At 39.0% G+C, this 22,368-nt stretch overlaps 1 protein-coding gene across 1 annotated transcript in view; it reads right to left on the bottom strand.

The window, feature by feature from the left end:
• The window catches only part of SDK1 (sidekick cell adhesion molecule 1), a 420,137-nt gene extending 399,780 nt beyond the window's left edge, over positions 1 to 20,357 (bottom strand). The window contains exon 1 of the mRNA XM_054390916.1: positions 19,886 to 20,357. Within this exon, the coding sequence (XP_054246891.1) occupies positions 19,886 to 20,357 (472 nt within the window). The remainder of the gene's footprint in view (positions 1 to 19,885) is intronic.
• Positions 20,358 to 22,368: the final 2,011 nt, after the last annotated feature.

Here is a 22,368-nt window from a genome sequence, read left to right as displayed (position 1 = left end):
ATCTATGAAGGATAATACATCAGACAAGTTCCAATAAAACCCTGACCCTGTTAAAGTTACTGGGACTTCAGCTGTATATTGAAAGTAGTCAAGGATCTTGCATGAAACATTGCCTTCTTCAAAGCGTAAAGACCATTTTCTGGGATCATTTTGTCTTCTGAAAAGATAGCTGGATAGCCAAGAAGTTACCAGCTACCCAAAAAAGCTTTCTGTAATAAAGCTCATCACATGCTTCAGCAGTTAAACATCTCCCTTCACAAATCAAAGATGTGTTTTTATGACATGTCAAATGGATGATTATAATCTTGCATTATTTGTTGGATGAGTCTATGGTGTTCTTTGAAGGGAGAAGAAAAATCCATTCACAACTGGAAAAAGAATTTTAAAACATTGTCTTGGGAGAGCTCTTTTGTATTTTAATTTCTTACTCATATGTTAAATTAGACAATGGTCAGTCTTCCTAAGTGTAAAGGAGCATAGTCTCACACAATGTGTTGAGAATACATTGCACAGATTGTGCTAAAAACATTCTGCAAGTCCTTGAAAGGATTCTGTGGTCATTTGGGCTGGACCAAACTTGGCTCCATAGTACACCCTTTCAAGTGCGCTAATAGAGACGAGGAACGAGGTGAGACAAGCTAATTGGGACGAGGTGTAATTAGCCTGGGGACAAACCCTACAGGCTGCTGGGGCCGGCCCCGGACAGCCCGCTGGGGCCGGCCCAGACCCGAGCGCGGCCTCAGCCCCCGCGCCCCGGCGCAGTCGCCGCCCGCCTTGCGCTCTGGCGCCCTCTGCTGGCGATGCCAGGCTGCGAGGAACGGTCTCGCGGCCCACACCCGCCGCGTTCCCAGCCCTGCTGCGGGCCAGGGGCTACGAGACCTGGCCCCGGGATCTCCTCATGCTGCTGCCTCGCCACCGTCGGCTGAAACACCCTTTGGGTTGCCTTCAACTGTCCAAGCTCCAGCACTGGACTTTCATTTTCCTCTGGCAGCTCAGAACTTTCCGATACCTTTAGCAGCACCCTGTGGTTGACAGAAAGTGCAGACCCCTCAGAGTTCAGACCTCCCATGGGCAGGAGATGCTCCTAACACTGATCTCTTCCACAGCTCCAGACCTGTAGCCATTCTGATGCACAGCTCGATAACTCTAGAAGAGTTGAGAAACGAAGCACAAAACAAATTCTATTTAAAAGAAATTACTCTGAAAATTGATGGAGATATGAACATGTAAACAAACAATTATCTTTCATTTGTCAGTTCCTGAGCACTTTTCTCCTACTCTTGAGTGTCCAAGAATATAGGATTTCAAACTTTCGCTTTTGTTTCATTTCATTTCTTTAAACCCCACTATGGTATCATTTTTCTTTCTCCAGTGCAAATGACTCCTACTCCCTGGAGTTAAAACGTATCCAAACAGTCTTCTTCCACAGTCTTCTTCTAAATGAAATTAGTACTTCCTTGGGAAAAAAAACCCCAAACCTTACAAGTCAAACTAACAAAACAATGTCATTTTACTGAAGCTACATGTAATATTTTATTAAACATTGATGTCTCCTATGTTATTTACACTTCAGTATATTTACTTTATAGCTGGCCTGCAAACATTCACTCTTGCAGAAGGCAATGTTTAATTAAATTACTACAATGCAAGAAGGAAGCTAGATTTCAGGTTCGGAAAACTGTATTTTACATCACTACTTTACCTGAAGGAGTAAGTTATTGTTGCTTCCTCCCCAGCTGAGCAACTCTAAAGTATACCAGGAGGGATGCTGAAGTGTGTCTTGAGACTTAGCAAACAAATTCAGAACTAAAAGATTCAGAGGAGATATCCCTGAAAGATGACTGGTCTAAAACATGAGAATATCCCAAGAATACTTCAGACTGAAAAGAAGCAGGACTGAAAGGAACACAAAGCATCACCCCCATTTCTGACTGGAGGCTGCAAAAGTGCAACTGCCTGCAGAAAGTTGGGGTTTCACGATTTTTTTGGTGGTGGTGGATTTGAGATTTCTTTAATGAAGGTCCTAATTGCTAACTCTTCCCCAGCACTCCCACAACTTTCCAAGTGGATTCCCCAAACTTGGCTGTGTGTTCTATTAGGGATACAGTTTGGATATTCATTTACTGCACTAATATGAGAAGTTCTGTTCTCTTCAAATTTCAGTGCAAGAACCAAAGGCTCATCAAAATGATGAAACGAAAAAGCATTAAATATAGCAGGTGTCTGAAATACCATCTACTTTAGCAATCTGGAGTACTGGTAGCAGCAACAGCAACTAGACTCAGAACTCAAGAAAATTGTGTCTTTACAGCTCAGATAGTTAAATACTGAACAGATTGACAATGGAATCTCTGGAATCTCCCTTACTGAAATGCTTAGAAAACAGATTAAATAAATACCTGTCAGGAATTGTGTGGGTATGATTGATCCTGCCACAGCCCAGGAGAATATGCTATTGAACTTCTGAAGCCCATTCCATCCCCTCAGCTTTTTTCTTCTCTTTGAGTCAGTCAATTGCAGCATCTGCATCATTGTATTGTAGCTAATTTATCTTTTAAAAACACACCCAAGCATATTTGATTCAGTCATGAAGCAGCAGATGATCATCAAAAGTCCACAGCCTTATGGCAGTGGTGGGGAACAGTAAAGACTGTAAGAGTGTGATTTCAGCAAGGCAAGGTAGGCAAGATAGGCTGATGGGAAGGGGGCTCAGAAGCAGGTGTGAGGGGGCGGAAGGTATAACTCATGCCAGGAAATGCTGAGCCACAGAGCTGTGTTTACTGTTCCTGCCACTACTGGAAAAGGACAAGAATAAGGATACTGCATGTGTAGGAGTGCCAGGCAGCAGCCAGGGAGAGCAAACCAGGAGACAAGGGTGACCCCAACACAGAGACTTCCCTCTACTCCTGGGGTGCAGTCCCACAGCACTCGAACACAGCAGGCAGAGGGAGGTGCTAGCAATGTCATAATCCAGACAGTCTTGGACAAGACACAAGGTAGTAATATCCATGTATACCAACCATAAGGGAAAAGAAATGGATACAGAGACAGCACTAAATAGAAGTTACAATGCCGTTCTGAGGGGCCCACTTAGGAGCCTTGACTGATTATATATCCTTGTCATATATAAAATTATTCAAAATGTAAAGATGTGTTTAACTGAACTTTGTTCTTTTACTCAAAAGTATTTATCTGCAGTTTTTCTCAGCCCAAATGGGCCCCAAAGAAATGCTGTCTGAAAAGCAACAATTAAGAAAATCTGCAAGTCCTCTTCAAACAGCTGTCTACTTACAGTACAGATGAATACCCCAGAGAGTTTGCAGAGGTCTTGTAAGTATCATGCCATTGAACATACTAATTTTCCCTGCCAATTATACATTTTTATGTAACAGTAACTAGGTTGATGTCAGAGAATTGAAACAAAATTATATACCATATGTCATACCAGAAACAGCTTATAAAGATCAGTATATTTATAAGACAAAAAAAAAATTCATTTTAAGTAATGCAAATATGAAAAAGAAAAAAAAAAAAATCACCCTTTTTATTTTCCAAAGCTTCTCATTTTTCCAAATCAACTTCAAGTATGCTTTTCTACTTCACTATTACAAAATAAAGAAATTAAATTCCATCCTCTAGGAAAGATTTTGGTGAAAGTAACATCTGATACTGTGCAAATTGTCAACAATCTATAATTAACCCTTTCAAACTGTAAAGCTAGCATCTAAAGAATTGTCAATTTTGTCCAAGAGGGAGAAGTCAGTCAATTTGGTAATGGTCATAATGGCCCAAAACATTCCAAGTTGAAAGCCACTTATGACAAGAACTGAAGATACAACTCTGAAGTTTCCAACTAAAAAACAGTATTTTTGACACAAGCCTGCTTCTATAATTGAGTACCTAATTCATTTGGACAAACTTTTTCAACTAGCACTTTGAAAACTTTTTAAAGCCCCATTTAAAAAGCTGAGAAGCGATGCTAACTGAAGATGAGAGCAATTAAAAGCGTCTGTTTTCAGCAGAAGAATGATATACAAATTAAAAATCTTATTAAAAAAAAAAACAAAACTAATGGATAATCAGCAAGCTATACTTACCTTTATTATGGTCATTAACTCTCAAAGCAATAATAAAGTCAGAATAATATTTGTCTGCCTCCTGGAGATGTGGTTCTCTATAAAAGTCGACAGACTAATGTTCTTCACTGTATTCCACGTATGTTTTGTTATATTGCCTTTGGTGATAAGATGTATAATTTAGCTAACTTAATTTAACCTCAGCATCAAAATAGCTTGCCAGAGGCAACTGCACGCCAGTTAAATATGTATTTGTCCCAGTAGGACCATAAATTGTTACACAAGAATCCTCAGAAAAAAAATAAGAGTTTTCTGACAAAGTTTTCAGACTGAGAAAGCTGACTAAAAATAACTTCAGATTAATAATTATAACTACAAAAAAAGATGACGATGAAGCAAATTTTTTCCCCATTACCATAAGTATTCATTTTAAGAATCCAAAGCTGTGAGTAGCAGGTTTCTGATTTGTTAACGTTGCCATATGAACTAGTAAACTCTGATCAAACCATTTTCAAAGCTTTGGTTCTCCTGTCTTTACAATTTTCTTCAGTTAGATGGAGAGCAATTTCATCTTCACACACACTTTATGATGCGCTACTAATAACATGCAATAGAATTAATAGGGTAGTTTCCAAGAAGCAAGAGTACAGCTACAAGAATATCTTTGTCTCACAGTTCTTTCAACCTACTATTTGTAGTTAAAAAGTACTTCAATTTCCTTGAATGCTGTTCAGGAGTACAGAAACATGCTTATTAAAATATTTTTTTCTTCCTTTAAATTATGTCATATTATCAAATAGATCTAAAAAATGAATGAATGAATGAATGACATTTGCAGTATCAATGCAATACTGATATGTTTCAAGTGCTTCACCAGCAGTTGCTCTGATAATTTTGCCTTGAAAGAGTTTGCAAAGGTTAATTGTTCAGAGCTTAATAAACAATTCTGTGGATGATGTATGAAGAGAAACGGGATCAAAGATGGTCAAATAGTCATCAAGACACTAAAGAAGATAAATGACAAAGGATTCCTCTGCCACTCTAATCGCAGTAATCAAATAAAACTCTGCTCCCTATCTCCTGTCTTATAAACAACATAGATCAGAGGGGATCCAGGAGACAATATTTGGTAAGTAAATACCCTTTTAAAAAAAAAAAAAAAAAAAAAAAGTGGTGGAATGTGCCATACTTGAGTATCACAACACTAATCCTTGTTTGAGGTACAGAAACTTGTGGCTTAGATGCAAACCCAAGTTTCACTGTTCATTTTGATAAACAGGTTAGACTCTAACTGGAACCTGAGACACTAAAGGTGAGAGAGGCATAACTGCATAGGTTTCAGGATTACAGCAGAACTCTATCCCTCTGGAGTCCCCAGGAACTATTGCTCCATGAACACCCTCAGCAAAAGTCATCAATTCTTAGCTGGTTTTGCCATTGAAGTTTTTTTCCTGTACCTCACAGTTTGTGAGATACACATTCTGTTCTCTGCCTGGATGGACAGTATCAGGAATTTATGGAAAGAACTCAAGAAAGAGCCTTCATCTTCCAGTGTGGAAAAAGTATGCAGTATCTCTGTTGTCACCCCCACACAACCTTCTTTCTGCTATTAAAAGTCCTTGCACTAGCTACAAAAAAACCCCCAACAACCCAAACAAACAAACAAAAAACCCAAACAAAAACCCCACTGCACCAAAACCCACCACAACAACATGACAAAAAAACCCAACCAACCAACCAAATGCAGGTGAAAAAAGGAGCAAGGGACAAGGGAAAGCTCTGGCCACATGCAATGCTGGGGTTTATAATAAGGAGTTTCTACAGGAAGGAGAAAGATACATAAGGAAATAAGGTATCTTGGATTATATCCATGATTTTTTAAACCATGGCAATTACAGGAAATACTTTTGCTTAACTTACTTGCCTTTTTTTTCCCCCTTTGGACTGTGAAACACCTAAAAGCAGGATACATATAAATGATTGAGTTGCTGAGAAGACATTTCTTTGGATCTAGTCAAAGGAAAGGACAGAGTTTAGAATAAACATTACCTTCTTATGAGTGGAGATCTACACATCTGCAAAAGCCAAGTACAGTACAACACAACTCACAACTCAGTACTGCTGTTTCTGTTTGGAACATCTTCATAAGCAACTATATTTAAGATGTGGGGGGAAAAAAATCTAATCTTAAATATTTCACACCTGCTCCATAGAAGACTGAAGACTGTGGCTGTCTTTTAATAACTTGGTGAACCAGATGCCTCTTCCATGCACCTTACAAAGCAATATTAGTCAAAATGTACCAATTTTTTTTTCTTTTTGTTTACTATACACATGAAGATACAGTCTCATGTCTTCTCTTTGCTTGGTTCAAACAAAATTTCTGTTTAAAAACCTTCCATGGTTTATAAACATTACATGGTTTTGATCTTCTCAAACACCTGGCTGTGTTTATTTTCTTAAGCCTCTTCAACAGAGACAAAACATAGCATTAAAAAAACCCAACACAACCCACAAAACCTAAATAAGGGACTCCTTGGTTTTATTATGAGCTGCTATGAAAACTACATATCCAAAAAGACAAGTATTTGCATCATGAAATCTTTACATTCAAATGGACTTTTTACCTGGAAAGAATATTACTTCCATTACGAACCAATCTGAGAGAGAGGCCAGACTAATTTTTTTCAGTTCCTGAAACCTGCTGCAGCACATCCTTTTTCACATGCAAAATCCCTCACATTTACTCATGTGCAAAACAATTGGATCAGAGCAACAGAAAGAAGCAGTTTGCACCCTGACATTAAAGAACTTCACTGGACAGAATTAATGTACGTGGCTTCAGAAATACTTGTTAGTAAACCTTGCTGTATACATTGACTCCTCTACCAGAAATAAAGTTTTGCATTCATCACAATAAAACAGAAGCTTTCAAATGCCTAAAGAAAAAGAAAAAAACCACAAGAATTAAAAGAATTTCATAACAGCAATACCAATGTTTAAATCTTACAACCCTTCAAAATATTTTTAGAGTAAAAATTGCCATTGGAGAAAGTTTCTAACACCTAAGCTTTACTGAATAGAGGCTAAAATTGAAATCACCTGCTTTTATACATCACATTATTAGTAAAATTACATTAGTTACAATGTTCAACCAAGCCATATAAATATTAACCTTCCTTCTTACGATATTAATTTACATGGTCAGTAGTTTTCTTCTACCAGAAGGATTCAGTGTAATTAGCATAATAACTTTTGCAGGTTCGAAAATACAGATGTGTATTAAATAAGGGGGGGAAAAAAAATAAGATCTTTTTTGCGTTACATGAATATGTAATAAAGCACTTCATCTTGTTCCCCACAAATTTAAAAGCACGCTTAATAAACGACCAGTACTGATGACAATCCTTTACCAAGGATTCAAAGAGACAAGGTTTCAAAGAGCTTGAAACCTGTTGCCTTTAGCTGTTTCTTCAAAGATGGTACATCTGAAAGATCTGAACTCTTTGTTTCTGACAGAACTGCGGTGCGCACAGCGATACGAAAAAGCACAACCAGGTAATTGAATAACCACGAGTGGTTTGGCTCTACCATGATTACATTTCACAATGCAGGTTGATGAGATCTGAGATCACTGTCCAAGATCAGGCAATTTCAAACAGTTTTTCTCAGTCCATAGACTGAGACATTTAGGTGCAGTCACAGACACGAATTATGCTCAGAAATCTGAAATTCGTCAATACCTGCATTTAAGCACAAAAAGATAATCAAAGAACCTCCGCTAGTAATTCATAGCATGACACATAACACAAAATGCTGACATTGAAACAAAAAAAAGAAACATTCCACCCTCCTGGATGTGATTTGTCTTAAGAACACCACCTTAATGTTCATTAAGGTCACAGCTTTTTAGATAATTACAGTATCATTGTTTTCACCACGTTTCAGACAACTAAGACAGCTTCTGAAGGAATATTACATGTGTAACAATAACAACTATGATCTGAATGTGAAGCTGATATTCTTGAGCTATATTCTGATTCTTCACTAACATAAAGAAAATAAATAACCAGGTGATTGTATGGGGGAAATAAATAAATAAATGTAAAAGGTCCATATAATTAAATATGGACTGACTGCACATAGCAGAATGAGTTTTTTAAAACTCAAACACTGTGCCAAGGTAAAAGTTTGCTTCTGATAATTTGAAGTCTATTTTAGAATGAATTTTGATAAATTTACTTGAAATGGGAATAAATAAACCTCAAGAATGGAAGGAGGAAGCCTCCAATATGAGTGTTTTAAAAACTGAGATGCTGTTAGATGGCCTTAGTTAAAGCTGGGCCCTATTCATACCATTTCTATAGCTTACCTCCATGTTTTCTTTCTTTGTTTTATCACCCCATTCAGCCAACAGAATTTAGAGGAGCAGGAGAAGGCAGCTGAGTAGGGGGGAAGGAACTAATAGTGGAAATGATTGCAAGAAAAATATTTTTCTTCTTACACTGCGCCCTGAGGGTCACAGTTCTGAACACTACAGGGTGCAATTATTTAACTGAATGCCAAATGACACAAAGCATTCTATGCTAAAATAACCTGTTTAAAAAAAAAAAGAGTTATTTAAAACATGGCAGAGGCATTAAAAAGTCATTTTGGAAAATATAATTATGCAAAGCACTAATATGCCTAATAATAGTATGTTAATTTAAAACTTCTTTCCATGTAGATGTAATACTTTGTCTACAGAAGTCAGAAAAGAAATTCAGACCAGCATCAGTAACAGGACTTTAGAGGGATGGAACAAGATGAAGGCATTCAAAAATCCCCAATGTATCAGTCACTATGGGCAGCTCTTTATATGTACAGCTCCTTCTACTTGTCAGCCTTCTATGTGAACTCAAAATAGCTCTATCTTGTGTTTTATTTGCCTGGATGGAGCATATGAGCAAGCATGCATACCCACAGACTATTCAGCGTGTAGCCACTTCTCCAGAATTTCAAGGCAGCTGAGACTGCTGGATATCTGGAAAAGTGACTGAGTGAGGTAAATATGTATGAAATTGACATTTGCCTTTCACACAGAAGGTAAGATTTGACCGAGTTATAAAAATCCCATCTCTGGCAACTCAAAACACTGGTTTTAGGAGCTCTTTCTTTTAAAGGCAGTCATGTCCTTCGAAGAGCACTAGATGTGGTCTTCTCATAAAGCACAAATTACAAACATTTTCTTCCTTTCTGGAGTTAGATTAATACCCATTTTATCACATGTCAATAGTTCCAACAGAACTCTCCTGGTGACCACCCAGATATGGATGCTAACTAAATTCAGCTCAAGTGTGAGTGACAGCTAGATTCACTGCATGTGCCTAGCACCAGCACTCACTAATTGCTTATAAAAAAATGTGTGAGATGCCATAATTTACCAAAGCACCAATGCCTAATCACTTCATGCCGCAATGAATTTCAAGTAAACATGAGTAGTTATGCCATTAATTCTAATAAAGTGACAGCTAACACTTACTCTACTGCAGTGAACACTTGCACAAAAGCCAACTTAGCAGTATTTATGAAGTCCAGCAGTTCTACAGAAAGATATGTGGAACACCAAGAATTCATAGAATCATAGAATCAGTCAGGGTTGGAAGGGACCACAAGGATCATCTAGTTCCAACCCTGCCATGGGCAGGGACACCTCATACTAGATCAGGTTGGCCAGAGTCTCATCCAGCCTGGCTTTGATGATTCTTTTAAGAATCATTCTAATATGTAAGAATATTTTTTTCAGATGCAAGTATAAAACTACTCATTTTTCTTTTTTTTTTTTTTTTTTTTTAATACAATATGAAAACTTTGGCCTCATTTGCATTAAACCATCAGGACAGATATTAAATCATATCATTGATCATTTATTAACCTAGTAACTTTTCAGACCAGACTGCATATACACAGACTGACAGTGCCAGAGGAGCTAAACTTCTTGCTATTACCCAGCTGGACCAGCACATGATGACTGAAAACTTCTGAGGATGTAACTTCAGCAGAGATCAGAATTCACCCTAGCAGAGAGGTCCAATTGCAAATCAATCTTGTATTGTCTCACTGGGTGCTCCACTGTTATCTTTTTTTTTTTTTTTCCATAGTGGAGATCAACAATTTGATCCTTACCTGGATTTGTGTAGCAGAATTAGTAAGATTTACAATCTTCATATTGTAACAGGCCCAACAGTTAACATTGCAGATTTTTATTGACACCAGTATGCTGTAAATATGTCTGTTTGGTTCAGGGGACCTACATCTAGTATACAAAAGCTGAAAATTACACTCATGAGAAACCTGAATGGGACTGACAAGGAATCATTTTAATTATGATACATTTACATACTGAATGTAATGTTGAATTATCAGCACTTCAAACTTTTGAGTTTGACACTACTGTCATTAACTCAGAATTCAAATGAAGATTCAGATACATATGCATAAATATTTGACCCATTAAATGCTAATAATAAATCACATAAAATGAAAATAAGTCTGAGGAAGATTGCTATCAACACTAATATAGATGAACTTGAAATACAGATGTAAGTACTACATAAGTGACTTTAAGCTAAGCTTCCCTAACACACAGGCATGAAATCCACCTTGCTTTGTTCATTGCTATTTCATACTTGTGGATAAACAGGAGATTTATCCTCAGAGTCACCTGAAATGTTTTTCTGCTGATGACTTCATTAAATAGCATCAGCTGTCTATTTTATTAATTGAATTAAGGTAGAATCAAGTAACCTATTTACCCACTTCCATGCACAGAAATGCTTCAAGTGGAATTTTAGCCTTGTTATATACATAACAAGCATGAGCATGATCAGGTTGTGTGAACAGGAAGCACCTTCAAGAAGTTACTGTATAAAATACGTATTCTTTTCAAGAGGAAAAAAACCACAGACAACTCAGTAGTTCTTAAAAGAGAACAATCTTGCACACTAGTTCCATGAGAGAAGATAGCACAGAACTTTCAAATAAAATAATAACAATAACAACAACAACAACAATAATAATACTTTAAAAATAACTACAAATAACCTTATTTTAGTTTTAAAATATGTCTTCATAAAGATGATGGGTACACATGCCAATATAAGAAATTAACAATAATGTACCTTTTTTTTTTTTTTGCAGTTAAGGCACATCCAATGGTGCTCGTGACTAAAGTAACTAGTTATGTTGAGAAACCATTTTAAAGAGGCATGGGGAATTAGTTGATAGCATTTACTTTAAAATCTGATGTTTGAAGTGGCATGTATTAGAATGGTTTTTAAAAATAACTTCAGTTGCTCCCTCTCAAGAAATCTGAGTTCTTCATGGCATTAAAAACAGTAAGAGGTGAAACACAGGAGTTATTGTTCTTATCTCTTGCCTCTTAACTAACATTTCCAAAAAACAATGCCTGGGATAATCTACCTTTAAACAACCTTTCTGATTATCTGTTGTGAACGACGTCTTCCAGCACAATAACAACCCTGCTTCAGATAATGCAAGTGGCCTAGAAAAGCTATTACAGGGTAACTGAGGAATCTGTTCTACATTTTGCACACAGAATCAGAAGTTCTAAACTATCACCTCAGTCTGTTTCTAGCAGTAGGCATTATTTGTATTACAATGGCATGCAGAAGCATTCATCAGAGATTAGAAGCATATTGTGGTAGCAGGTCTATCAAGCTGGGACAAAAAGCTAAAGTAAATAGGGGAGAACAGTGAGACAGGTAGGTGGCCACATGCAAACAATGAGCAGTCTTCATCATGCCACAACAGTATTTCCTCTCCATTAGCAGCTGAGCTGCTGTAAAAGGGTTTTTTTTATGCATCATAGTTAAAAAAAAAAAGTGCTTGAAGACGTTTGTTCATGGATGGAGTTTCTCCTAAACAATGGGGAGAGCAGGGAAGAAAGCCTGATGGTGCTATTTTGCAAATACTATGTCAGCATGATAGGTTAGAATCTGAGTTTATTCAGCCTTGATAATGATGGAAAGAAAACAGTCCTGAACAATCTGCAAGAAAAGTTAGTTGTACCTCTGCATGTTCGTATTCAAGAGGGCTTAAAATTACACTACCCAGTACAGACATTTAGAAATATCAACAGAGAATTCCCTTTACCTCCTCCTACCCCCTTCAGTATTACAGCAGCATGTCACTTGCCATGTGTTTCATGTTACAATAAATGCATTATCTCTGAACTGCAAGTATGACAGAGCACCATACATTTCTTCCCCAATCACCACATATCACTTACTTATTTCAGAAACATTTAGTCATGAACATCCTTTGCACTTCTTGACAGGTATGAAGTAAGAAACAACAGACATTCCCCAGGGTGTAAGGAAGATAGCAATGCCTGAGCCTGTATTTAACACAAATGTTAGGTGAGCAAACAGCACTGGTACATCAAAACATTTGAAATATTTGCATTATGGTTCCATTATTTTCTTAGTACCTTCCCTTAAAAGGCAACATTGCTACTGAGTAGATCTCCTCTTAACTCAATACCAAAATCACACACCAAGCCACAACATTCTCTGCTAAGAAATATACCAATATGAGGATGAAAGCAGTGTCTACCAGATTGTCTGTTTCTTTGTGTCATAATCAGTTACAAACTTCCATTTCAGGTGGGACTATTTTGGCAACATGTACTGGAGACGTGTATCATTATTTCCTACTTTCTGGTCCAAGAGGTCTATACTCAACAAATTATTTTTTAGATAACTTGTTAAACATAGGAGTTTATTAGAAAAATATATGGCTTATGGCTTGAAAGACCATAAAGTGGTTTAAAGAGACCTAAGGGACAATGATTTATCTACCAGAATCAACTTTCTCTTCAGGCTGCCGCACTAGAGCATGGAAATGTGAAAAACAGGATTAAAGATTCCAGTTATCTGCTTAAAAACTGCAAATGCTTTCTCGTTTATCACAAATGACACTTCAAAAGTTATCTGGATGGTGTGACACAAGATTGTACAATCCACTTCCACATTTTGCATAAAGTGGTGTTAAGAGACTTCCTTTTATCAGAGTTGTTGGAGCTGATACCACCAATTTTAACCTGCTGAATCCGCGTATTACATACAAATAGTCAAAAGTAATGCCTTTAGGATTTGCAGCTTAAGTTACAAAGTTTTCTTTCTTAAGAAAAACTTATTGGTCTCCAGAACTGAAATCTAAGAGGATTAGGGGAATATTCATATTACCTAACTTTAGCACTTAACTTAAAAGCTTAGGGAGACTTTCTCCAGGAAGACTCCATCTAATGGTGGAAGAAATTCACTGAAAGGGTTTTTCAAAGAAGAAATGCAAAGTCTTCTAAACTACTCCTTTAAAAGCAATAACTTTTCTATTTTCTACCCAGAAAGTGGCCTCCCCAGGTTTATAAGAAGGGAGGCAGTGTGCATGCCCTTGTATATGAGCAAAAACACTCTGACAATTTGAACTGATCTTAGTGGTGGCTGCAGGGTCATGCCCTGGCCATGCATTCCCATCACCTCTTTTGCATCGTCCCTGATGCTTGTGTGACCCCAGATTGAGCTAGTTCAGGGAGCTGAACAGATAAAATTAGCTTTAAAAACACTTCCCTTAAAAAGCCTAGATCTATGTTTTAATATTAGTAAGGGTGTTATCTGTATTACAGCTCAGGGGCATTTTACATCTAAAACATATGATTAGCAACAGACTGGTATATACTCTAGTAACAGATTAATTATTTTTCATACCGAGGGCTGAACAAAAAAAACTCTTAGCAAACCAAACCTCATAATGCTGTAGATGCAGTATACAAATACCATGTATGTCTAGAAACCAAGAGTTTGTACAGTGAATAGCTCTTACAAAAACAGTCAGATATATTTAAAAGGAATTAAGCAAGTAAGCACATGGAAATAAAAGGTTCTTTGCTTCTCAGCCTTGTAACCTCTTGAATTCACACCTGTAAATGCTACACGACCTGACTCCTACAGAACCTATTGGAAGTTTAGGTCTGTGACATTTCAAAGACCCTGTCCATAAAGGAACTGGAAAGTTTTGCTTACATGAGAAAAACTTCAATTGCATGTACTTAGCACCTCTTTATAACCAATAAACTGAGAAAACAACCTACTTCCCATAAGAAATCACACCAAGTACTACACATCTCGAATTTAATAAACTGAACTAGGATACGTGAGGCCACTGAGCAGAAAACTTCCAGGGAATGAAAATTACAAAATTGTCTGAAATAGTCTGTAACAGGACCAACGTCAACACTAGCAGCATAAAATCCAGAAACCAACTTCTTCAGGAAGAGACCTTTCATGGAGTTACATTTTTGTTCTGCATGAGCTACATGGGTAGTGAAGGGTCAGCTTTGAGACACAGGGCGTGAAGAGTCTTTATTCATTAGAAAATGAACACTCAGTAGTCAGAGATAGAAACCCAGTCTCACTAATCATCTGCTTTCCAGCTGTAATAACTGTGAGTACTCTAGTCAAATGCCACAATATAGCTGCTAACAGTTCTTCCTTTAGTCCGCACAAAAGTCTTCTTATGCTGAACTTGAAAGATTTGGAGTAATTGAAAGATGGAACCAAGCACTGACAAGAAAACAAAACACTGAAAACTGATCGGTGAGCAGTGTTCACACTTGGTTCTGACTAATGTAGACTGCAAAGTAATAAGTATTTAAACTTTATCATAATGCACATGCATCCAGAATTCAGATTCAAGATGCTACCTTAGTTCTGTTGTTTTTTAAACTCTGCACAAATCTTATTAAACACATTTTTTAAAACATCAGCAAATCATTAATTTGTTCATTAAAAAAAAAAAACTATTTAAATACATATTATGCATGTACATATGCAGAGGGAGGAAGAAAGGTTTATTTCTGCAATGAACTCAGCATGAATAAGACTTTGCACCATGAGGAATCTAATTACCTCCGGTCTGCCCACAGATTGTGCACAACAAAAAGTCCATTCAGAATGTGATGTTCAGGTACAGAAAGTTGCTAAATTTATGGAAAATATTTTATTTGAATCAAAGTGCATTCAGGACTTCTGTTGATAAGAACCATAAAACAACTACCTAAAAAAAAAATCCCTCTGAGATATGTAAGAGCCCAACTCTTTCACTTAACAGTTTCCTAATAATTCACTTCAAGATTAGTTATTATCAATAAGACTGTTTCTGTGGCTTGGTTAATCAGATAGAAAATCTTTAAACTATTTGTTTGTTATTCCAAATATGTCACAGAGATGACAGAAAATTCCAAAACGTTTCAAGGACTGCCAGCCCTGAACACAGATTGCCTTCTGTTCTTAAGTGATGTGAAATTCACATGACCTAACTGCCACAACCTCTCTTCATACCTAGGTCATTCCTGGTCTAAGCATCTTCTGGTAATGCATGAAAACAACCTTGATAAGCACCTATTACATATGGTCTTCCTTTAATTCTAATAGTACTATTACACTGCACTCTTAAGAAACTATCTGAAACATGTCCAAACTACTTTGAAAAGTCTTGAGAATAAATAATTTATCAGCAAAATGTAACCATATAAACCAAACCTGAATTTACCATGGTAGAGTTAGAAGTAACATGACATGGCCACAGAAAAAGCCAACTCTCTCTACCACATTACTATTTAGATACGGCTTGATCCTACTATTCTGAATCCATTTTTTAATTATTATCATTATATACAAAGAATTCACTTGTTTAAAAACAAGCACATACTTAAAACATCCATCTAAAGAAAGGGAGCACAAGAGGTAAATCCAATACAAATGAATGAGTTTCCAATAAACAGTAGGAGAATCTTTTGGAATTAGAAATGCATCATTCTCCATTTAATTCAGAATGCTTTTCACTCTTCAATAAGTATTGCCCTCACATTTAACTGTTATTTTGTCCTTCCAACAATTAAATACTCTGTTCAAGTTGCTTATCATCTTTGGATCTAACGCAGTTTGAAATCTGCTTAAAAACATTTCCTGCAGTTATTGTATTTATACATTACATCAGATCAAATATTTGAATTTTAAGAGTTGGGCCCCGGAAATGTTTTCTTCTATCTTCCATGTCACAGCATCTGTCAAATCATAACAGACATCATTACCACCTTAAATGTGCATTCAGGTAAATGTAGAATTCTGAACTATGGATTTGATCAAGTAACATAAAAAGATTACACTTCTGTTGCTGTAAAATCAAATAAGCTTCTCTTTCTTAATATTTAAAGATACCTATCTCCTGCTGAAGAAGCTTAAAGCTTTGCACTACTTTTATCTGTTTTAAAATCATTATGAAAATCAGCCATCAATTGGAAGAAGTATGTTTTCTAAGTATTCTTTCACTGTCAACAAAAATAAGACATTGGGAAGGTACTTAAATCCATTTAGGTACATGCAGAATAGCCTGTGGCAACTTCCAACCTATTTAAATAAGCAGAATTTTTCTATTTCCATAAAAATATTCTCGATTTTAGCAAACATTTTGTACCTCAGTAGGCATCAGTGTTTGTTAATCTCACACTTAACTAATACATTCCAATCCTGCAACGAGTTCTATGTACCCAACAGGCCTATGCCCAGGCATGCTAGGTCGCTGAGCTAGAGGTCACTGCAGGATATTCTTCTTCCAAGTACAGTAGCGAGATACTGTGTGGAAGTGACTCACTTCTACCATCGCCTTGTAAATTCTAATTTGATAATTATAGTGATTATCAATTAGCATCTCATCACTGTTTGATGACACACAATGACTTGAGGCTAACTCGCACCTAATACTCAAATTCAGCAAAAATGCCATGAGAAGAGGCATCATGGCAGAGCCTAGCAGGCATAAAGAACTGAGTAAACAAAGAAACCTAGGACACTTTTCAGGCTCTTACAGGCTGATTCTTCTGACAAGCTTCCCGTTTACAGATGTATCAGTGTAGAAATCCTGATGAGACACACAGCCAGTCTGAAAGGCATGTGTGCGGTTCTGCAGCCATCACAGAGTGAAAGCACCCTTCCAGGGTTCTGAGTTCATGGGACAGGCCACAACCATTGTCACTTGTATGTTTCCTCCACCCAGAAAATCACTCCTATGCTGAGAAAGGCAGCATTAACAATACTAAAGTTTGAAGAGAATGTTTCATAACAATTAAACTCACTTTGAGAAGGGAAAAGAAATCAAATAAATCACTATATCTAATTATGTAACATGACTACCAGAAGACAGAAGAGCTAAGTACAAAATGAATTTACAAGTGGTTTTGTCTGCAGTTCACTTCTAGACCCACTTTCACATGGATGACCACTCAAGTCTACAGAATACTCAGCCAACCTGTTGCAGCTGCAAACCTTTTCTTCCATTCACCTTACAGCATAAGATACTTAATCTCAAAGACATTATCTAATCTGTTTCCTATGAACTGAGAACCTGCATTTCAGTATGCCTGAAATATTTCTATGTCTTTAATGCTGAAATAGTTATTAGAGAAACATTAGCTCATCACAGCATGGTATTATGATTCATTCAAAATAGCTGAGGCTCATATATTTAGAATGTTCATTTTTTTATCACGTAAAAAGGACTGGAGCCATGTAATTCTCTCATGCATATGACCACATCATTCCATTAAAAACTTTCTGCAGCAGAATTTCCATTTTCATGAAGGACTTTTATAAAAATTGTCATCTTCTCTCTAAAGTAAATTTTTGCATAAAAATGATGAATGCATTAGAATCCATTAGAATTCAGACTGCAGAAAGAACTGTAAGTTATAAATTAGTGCAAGTCTTGTGATAACCCAAGAGAAGCACTCTGCTGCATTAAGACCTCCATGCTGGTTTACATGTCAAAGAATTCTAGAGGACTAACTGGAAAATTAATTTTGTGCATTGATATAAAAATTAAAACATCTTTTGTTTCTGTGTTACAGAACTTCATTGTTCAATGTCTTCTGAACTCAATACCTTTATCTGCATCAACATTTCTTAGAAATAATGTATCTTACTCTGTTTCCCCTCCCCCTCTTAAACACTGATAAGAAAAACTTGGTGGTAGGAGTTTTCTTCAGGACAGTTTGTAAACACTGCCTAAGCCCTTGAGAGAAGCATTACCTAACACTGATACTACTGCAAATACTTAGTAATCTGAAATGTGCCATTGAAAAAAATTTCCATACTATGTGCTAAACAAAAGTTCCAAATCACTTTTTAATCCCATCCAATAACTAGTTTGCTACTAAACCACAGAAAACTGTCTTCCACGGCATCTAAGTTGGTGCCTGAATCACTTAAAACTGCCTTATATGAAAATATTTGCATTCTTAATGTAAACATTAAGAATCATCATCATTTGTCTTCCAAAAGGAAGCATGACGTTGGCGTCGATCAACAACTACCAAAAGGGAAAAAAAATCCAAACGACACAACAACAAAAAAAGTGGCATGAATGTGAACTTGCAGAGTGAATTACTTCAGGTATGTCTTGTTTCAGAGCAACAATACCCTGTTAGGGCTTGCAGGCCTCAGCGTAAGTAGTTTGTGAGTAACAGTGACAGCATAAACAAAGCACTGAGAAAGGTTTATGAGGGTGGAGTCCATCATTAAACACTGGATTGAAACTCTTTTATCCTGCGGCTCCAAACTTTCCAAGGATGCAGCAGTACACCCCGAGGAGACAAACTACAGCAGACTTGGCTTGTAACCCTTCTTCCTCTGCACACAAACCCATCCAGTTATTAAAACTGAATGCACCGTTGTTCCCTATGAAATACTTGAAAACAAAGATCTAAAACACAAAGACCATTCCCCTTCATAGAGCATTAACTTCCGCTTTTAATAACTAACTCATGGGCCCACACGACACAGTTCTGCATTGTCCAACACATACCACTTCAGGCAGACAATGCACACAGCAATAAAACTCAACCCAGCAAGAAAAGTGAAAGCTGCGCTTGTTCAGCGTGTTATTTGGCGCAGCCAAGTGTAATGCCTCTGCCTGCCATTGACTGTTTACTCTGTCAAAGGATTATTAAGAATTAGGCTACATTCGGCAATTTTTTGAGAAGGGAATTTACATGCAAAGTGACTGACACTTGATATTTAAAGTCTATTGGTCGACTCTGACCCTTCGTTTACAAGTGACTCATTTGACTGCCAGGAGCTCTGATGTGGAAACGCTCAGATACGAATCAATTGCAGTTTTTGTCTCGGGTAAATGTTACTTGGCAATCCAAAAGCAACGAACAATGCTCGAACCGAGGTTCACATAGAATAGTACTCGTATGTTTAAAGAATTCCTTTGACATGCCTGATTTAGTTCTAGTCGGCGGATTTATGACTCCCCTTCTCCCAATAACTTATCTCAGTGCACAGTGTTTTTTAAACACACACACACAGACACACACACACACAGAGACATCCAGCAGTTAACTCTTTGGCTGCCTAAAAGAACAGAAATGCAAAGATGCATTAAGTAATTTTTTAAAAGCCGGTTTGGTCCCGACAGGCTTTTGATTCTCTCTGGGAGGCTGGGATAGGGGAAGGATAAGACGAGAAAGGGAGAGAAACATGTAGATGCAGTTTGCAAATCCCTATTCCATAAAGAAACGATTGTGTGCAAGAAACGACCATTCCTACATGAAATCAGCTCACTGTGAATTCTGCAGTTTACCTCTGATAAGGATAAAGTAAAAGGGTTTCTCTGCACCGGAGCGAGAATCCCTTCCTCTCAGAAGGCAGATGCAGCAATCCTATAAACAAAAACGTCTCTAGCCCTACCTTGTGCCAGTGCTTGCAACATGTGGAGCTGAAGCAACAGAAACGCCCACCATCTCCGACAGAAGATGAAACAGAAGTTTAACTTTATCATCATTCCGCCTCGCCTGCTATTCCTTCGGGCAATGATTTCGCGATCCACCTTCTTTTCAACCGTTATTGCCTCACTGATCCCCATCCGATCCTTGTGCCTGCCACTCCTGACAGCGCTCCGGTCATTGCTCATTCCGCACCCCGCAGCCGGGCGCTCTGCGGTGGGGTGGGCACATCGCCCGCTGCCTTTGCCCCGGAGTTTAGGGGGAACTGAAGCCCCCACTTCACAGGAAAGACGGGATCCTTGATTTGTGCTCACTTTGTATGCAACCCGAAAGCAGCCCTCCGTGTGCCTCCCGGTATGATCATCGCCACCTAAGTCAGTATTTTTCGTGGAGGCATTGATTGCACCAAAACAACCAGTCAGAAATGTGAAACACATGTTTCTCTGCACTGTCACATCCAATGCCTTCAGCAGAGAGGGAGTAAGTTTATGGGCGTCAGTATTTCAGTAAATCCGGATCCTTCAGCACATCGCTAACAGAAACAGAAAGAGACTGATCCATCTTAGCCACCAGCAGACAATCCAAAGAGTACCTTTCATACTGCAACGATGATGGAAACTGTTACCCCCGCGGCTTTCATGAAGCGTGGTGAGTTTTCCAGCATGTGTCCCATTCTCCTGCAAAACCCTTGCGACAGAAGTGCTGAATTCTCGTAGAAGGTTTAAAAAAAAAACAAAAACAAAAACACAAACACACAAAACCCCCACAAACCACCAAACTAATTGAAAGTGTCTCGCTATTCCTTGCACTAAGGATTTACTTCAGACAATTTCAAGATTAGCCATGCAGACAGGGTAGTCTCCAGATATCCCTGCAAAGCTCTGCATAGTTTATATTAATCCGATTTTCCGTTGGATACAAATCTCTACTGTCAATAGAAGGGTTTGAAGGGTCCTCGAGCAGGTAAATTGAGCAGCTCTGGCTGTGATTCCAGCTCGCTGTGCAGTCAGTCAGCCACAGGCCAGTGCCGATGTCACTTGAACTCTCACGTTCAGCCGGAGGTAGGGAAAACCTCACTTGATCACATCTCCCTCCTCCTCGAAGACTGGTGCTGAGCTGTCTCTTGCAGGGAGATCACAAAAATCACCTCTAACATGTAAAGCTCTTTGCTCCTGGCCGGCTGTGAACGCACCAACGAAATAAACCCTCAGCTGGATAGTGTCCAAGGCGGGGGGAGAGAAGGAAAATCTCCTCAAACAACCAGCAACAAGGTGAAATCCTTCCAGCTTAGTCTAGATGGACTCCTGCTTCCCTTGTTTATGCAGCCCAGGGATCCTGATTCTTCCTCTGAGCGTCTCTCCCCAGCAGAAGCTGTAAACACAAGAGGGAAAGCGCAATCACAACAGCGGCGGCAATAAAACCCTACCAAAAAAAAAAAAAAAAAAAAAAAAAAAAAAAAAAAGCGCTGAAGGTTTCACATTTGAACAATGCACGGGGTATTGTTTCAGTCCCGCCTTCTGTAAAGGGGAAAGTTTCGTGGGAGATGCCCTCCCCCCTCCCTTATAAAGCAGAAAGGATACGAATAGTTATAAAAGAAGTGCACTCGGGACACACACAAGTTAAAAACAAAGCACCTAAGAGCGAAGTTAATGAAACAAAAATCCTACCAGCTATCCACCCTCCTCCCGACGAAAGCCAGCCTGAACTTTTCTCGCCTCCCCTCCGCACCAGTACGGGTTTAAACCCTCCCCTGGAAGCCGGCTCGCACTTCACCCCCCATCCCTCCCGGGCTCCCACCTCGCCGTCTCCGCCCAGCGTCCTCGCTTCCCTCTCACCTCCCTCCAAAGCGGCAGACACACTCCCCGCCCCAGCCGCGGAGCCTGCTGGCTCACCTCCCGTCTCCCTTCATATCTCTCCACGTCCCGCCCCGCACACACGCTGTGCCTCAACCCACCTTCCCCTGACCTACAGCTCAATGGGACTGGGGCTATGGGGAGGGCACTTCCTCCAGGAGGCTGGGGAGGGAGGGAGCTTCTGGATGGGGAGCGTGGAGGGGTGTGCATGTGTGTAACTGTCAGGACTGGGATGAGGGGACGATATTTTCGACACAGGTTTGTCCGCCGGCTCTCTGCAGATGCCGGGTCAAGAGCCCCCCCAAGCACGCGCACACAGCCGCGCGCACAGACACAGGCGCTGCCCCGCCGCCAGCGCGGGACCTGCCCGCCGCCGCCGCGCGAACACTTCTTCGCTCCTCCCCCACTCCATCCAGGCTGCTGATTGGACAGCAGGCGCGCGCGGAGGCCGAGGTGGTGTGGGTCAGATGCGCGTAGGAGCCGCGATCGCGCACGGGGGGCGCGACCGCTAACGGCCGCGCGTTTGCTGAGCCTGATGTGGGGACGCGTCCCCAGGGGGGAGCTTGTTCCGCGCGCGTGCGCGCCGGGCCGAACG

This window comes from Indicator indicator, chromosome 22 (assembly GCF_027791375.1).
Source record: "Indicator indicator isolate 239-I01 chromosome 22, UM_Iind_1.1, whole genome shotgun sequence".
NCBI classification, from domain to species: Eukaryota; Metazoa; Chordata; class Aves; order Piciformes; family Indicatoridae; genus Indicator; species Indicator indicator.
The sequence above is the reverse complement of the archived record's forward strand: the minus strand, read 5'-3'. Positions and strand labels throughout refer to the sequence as shown.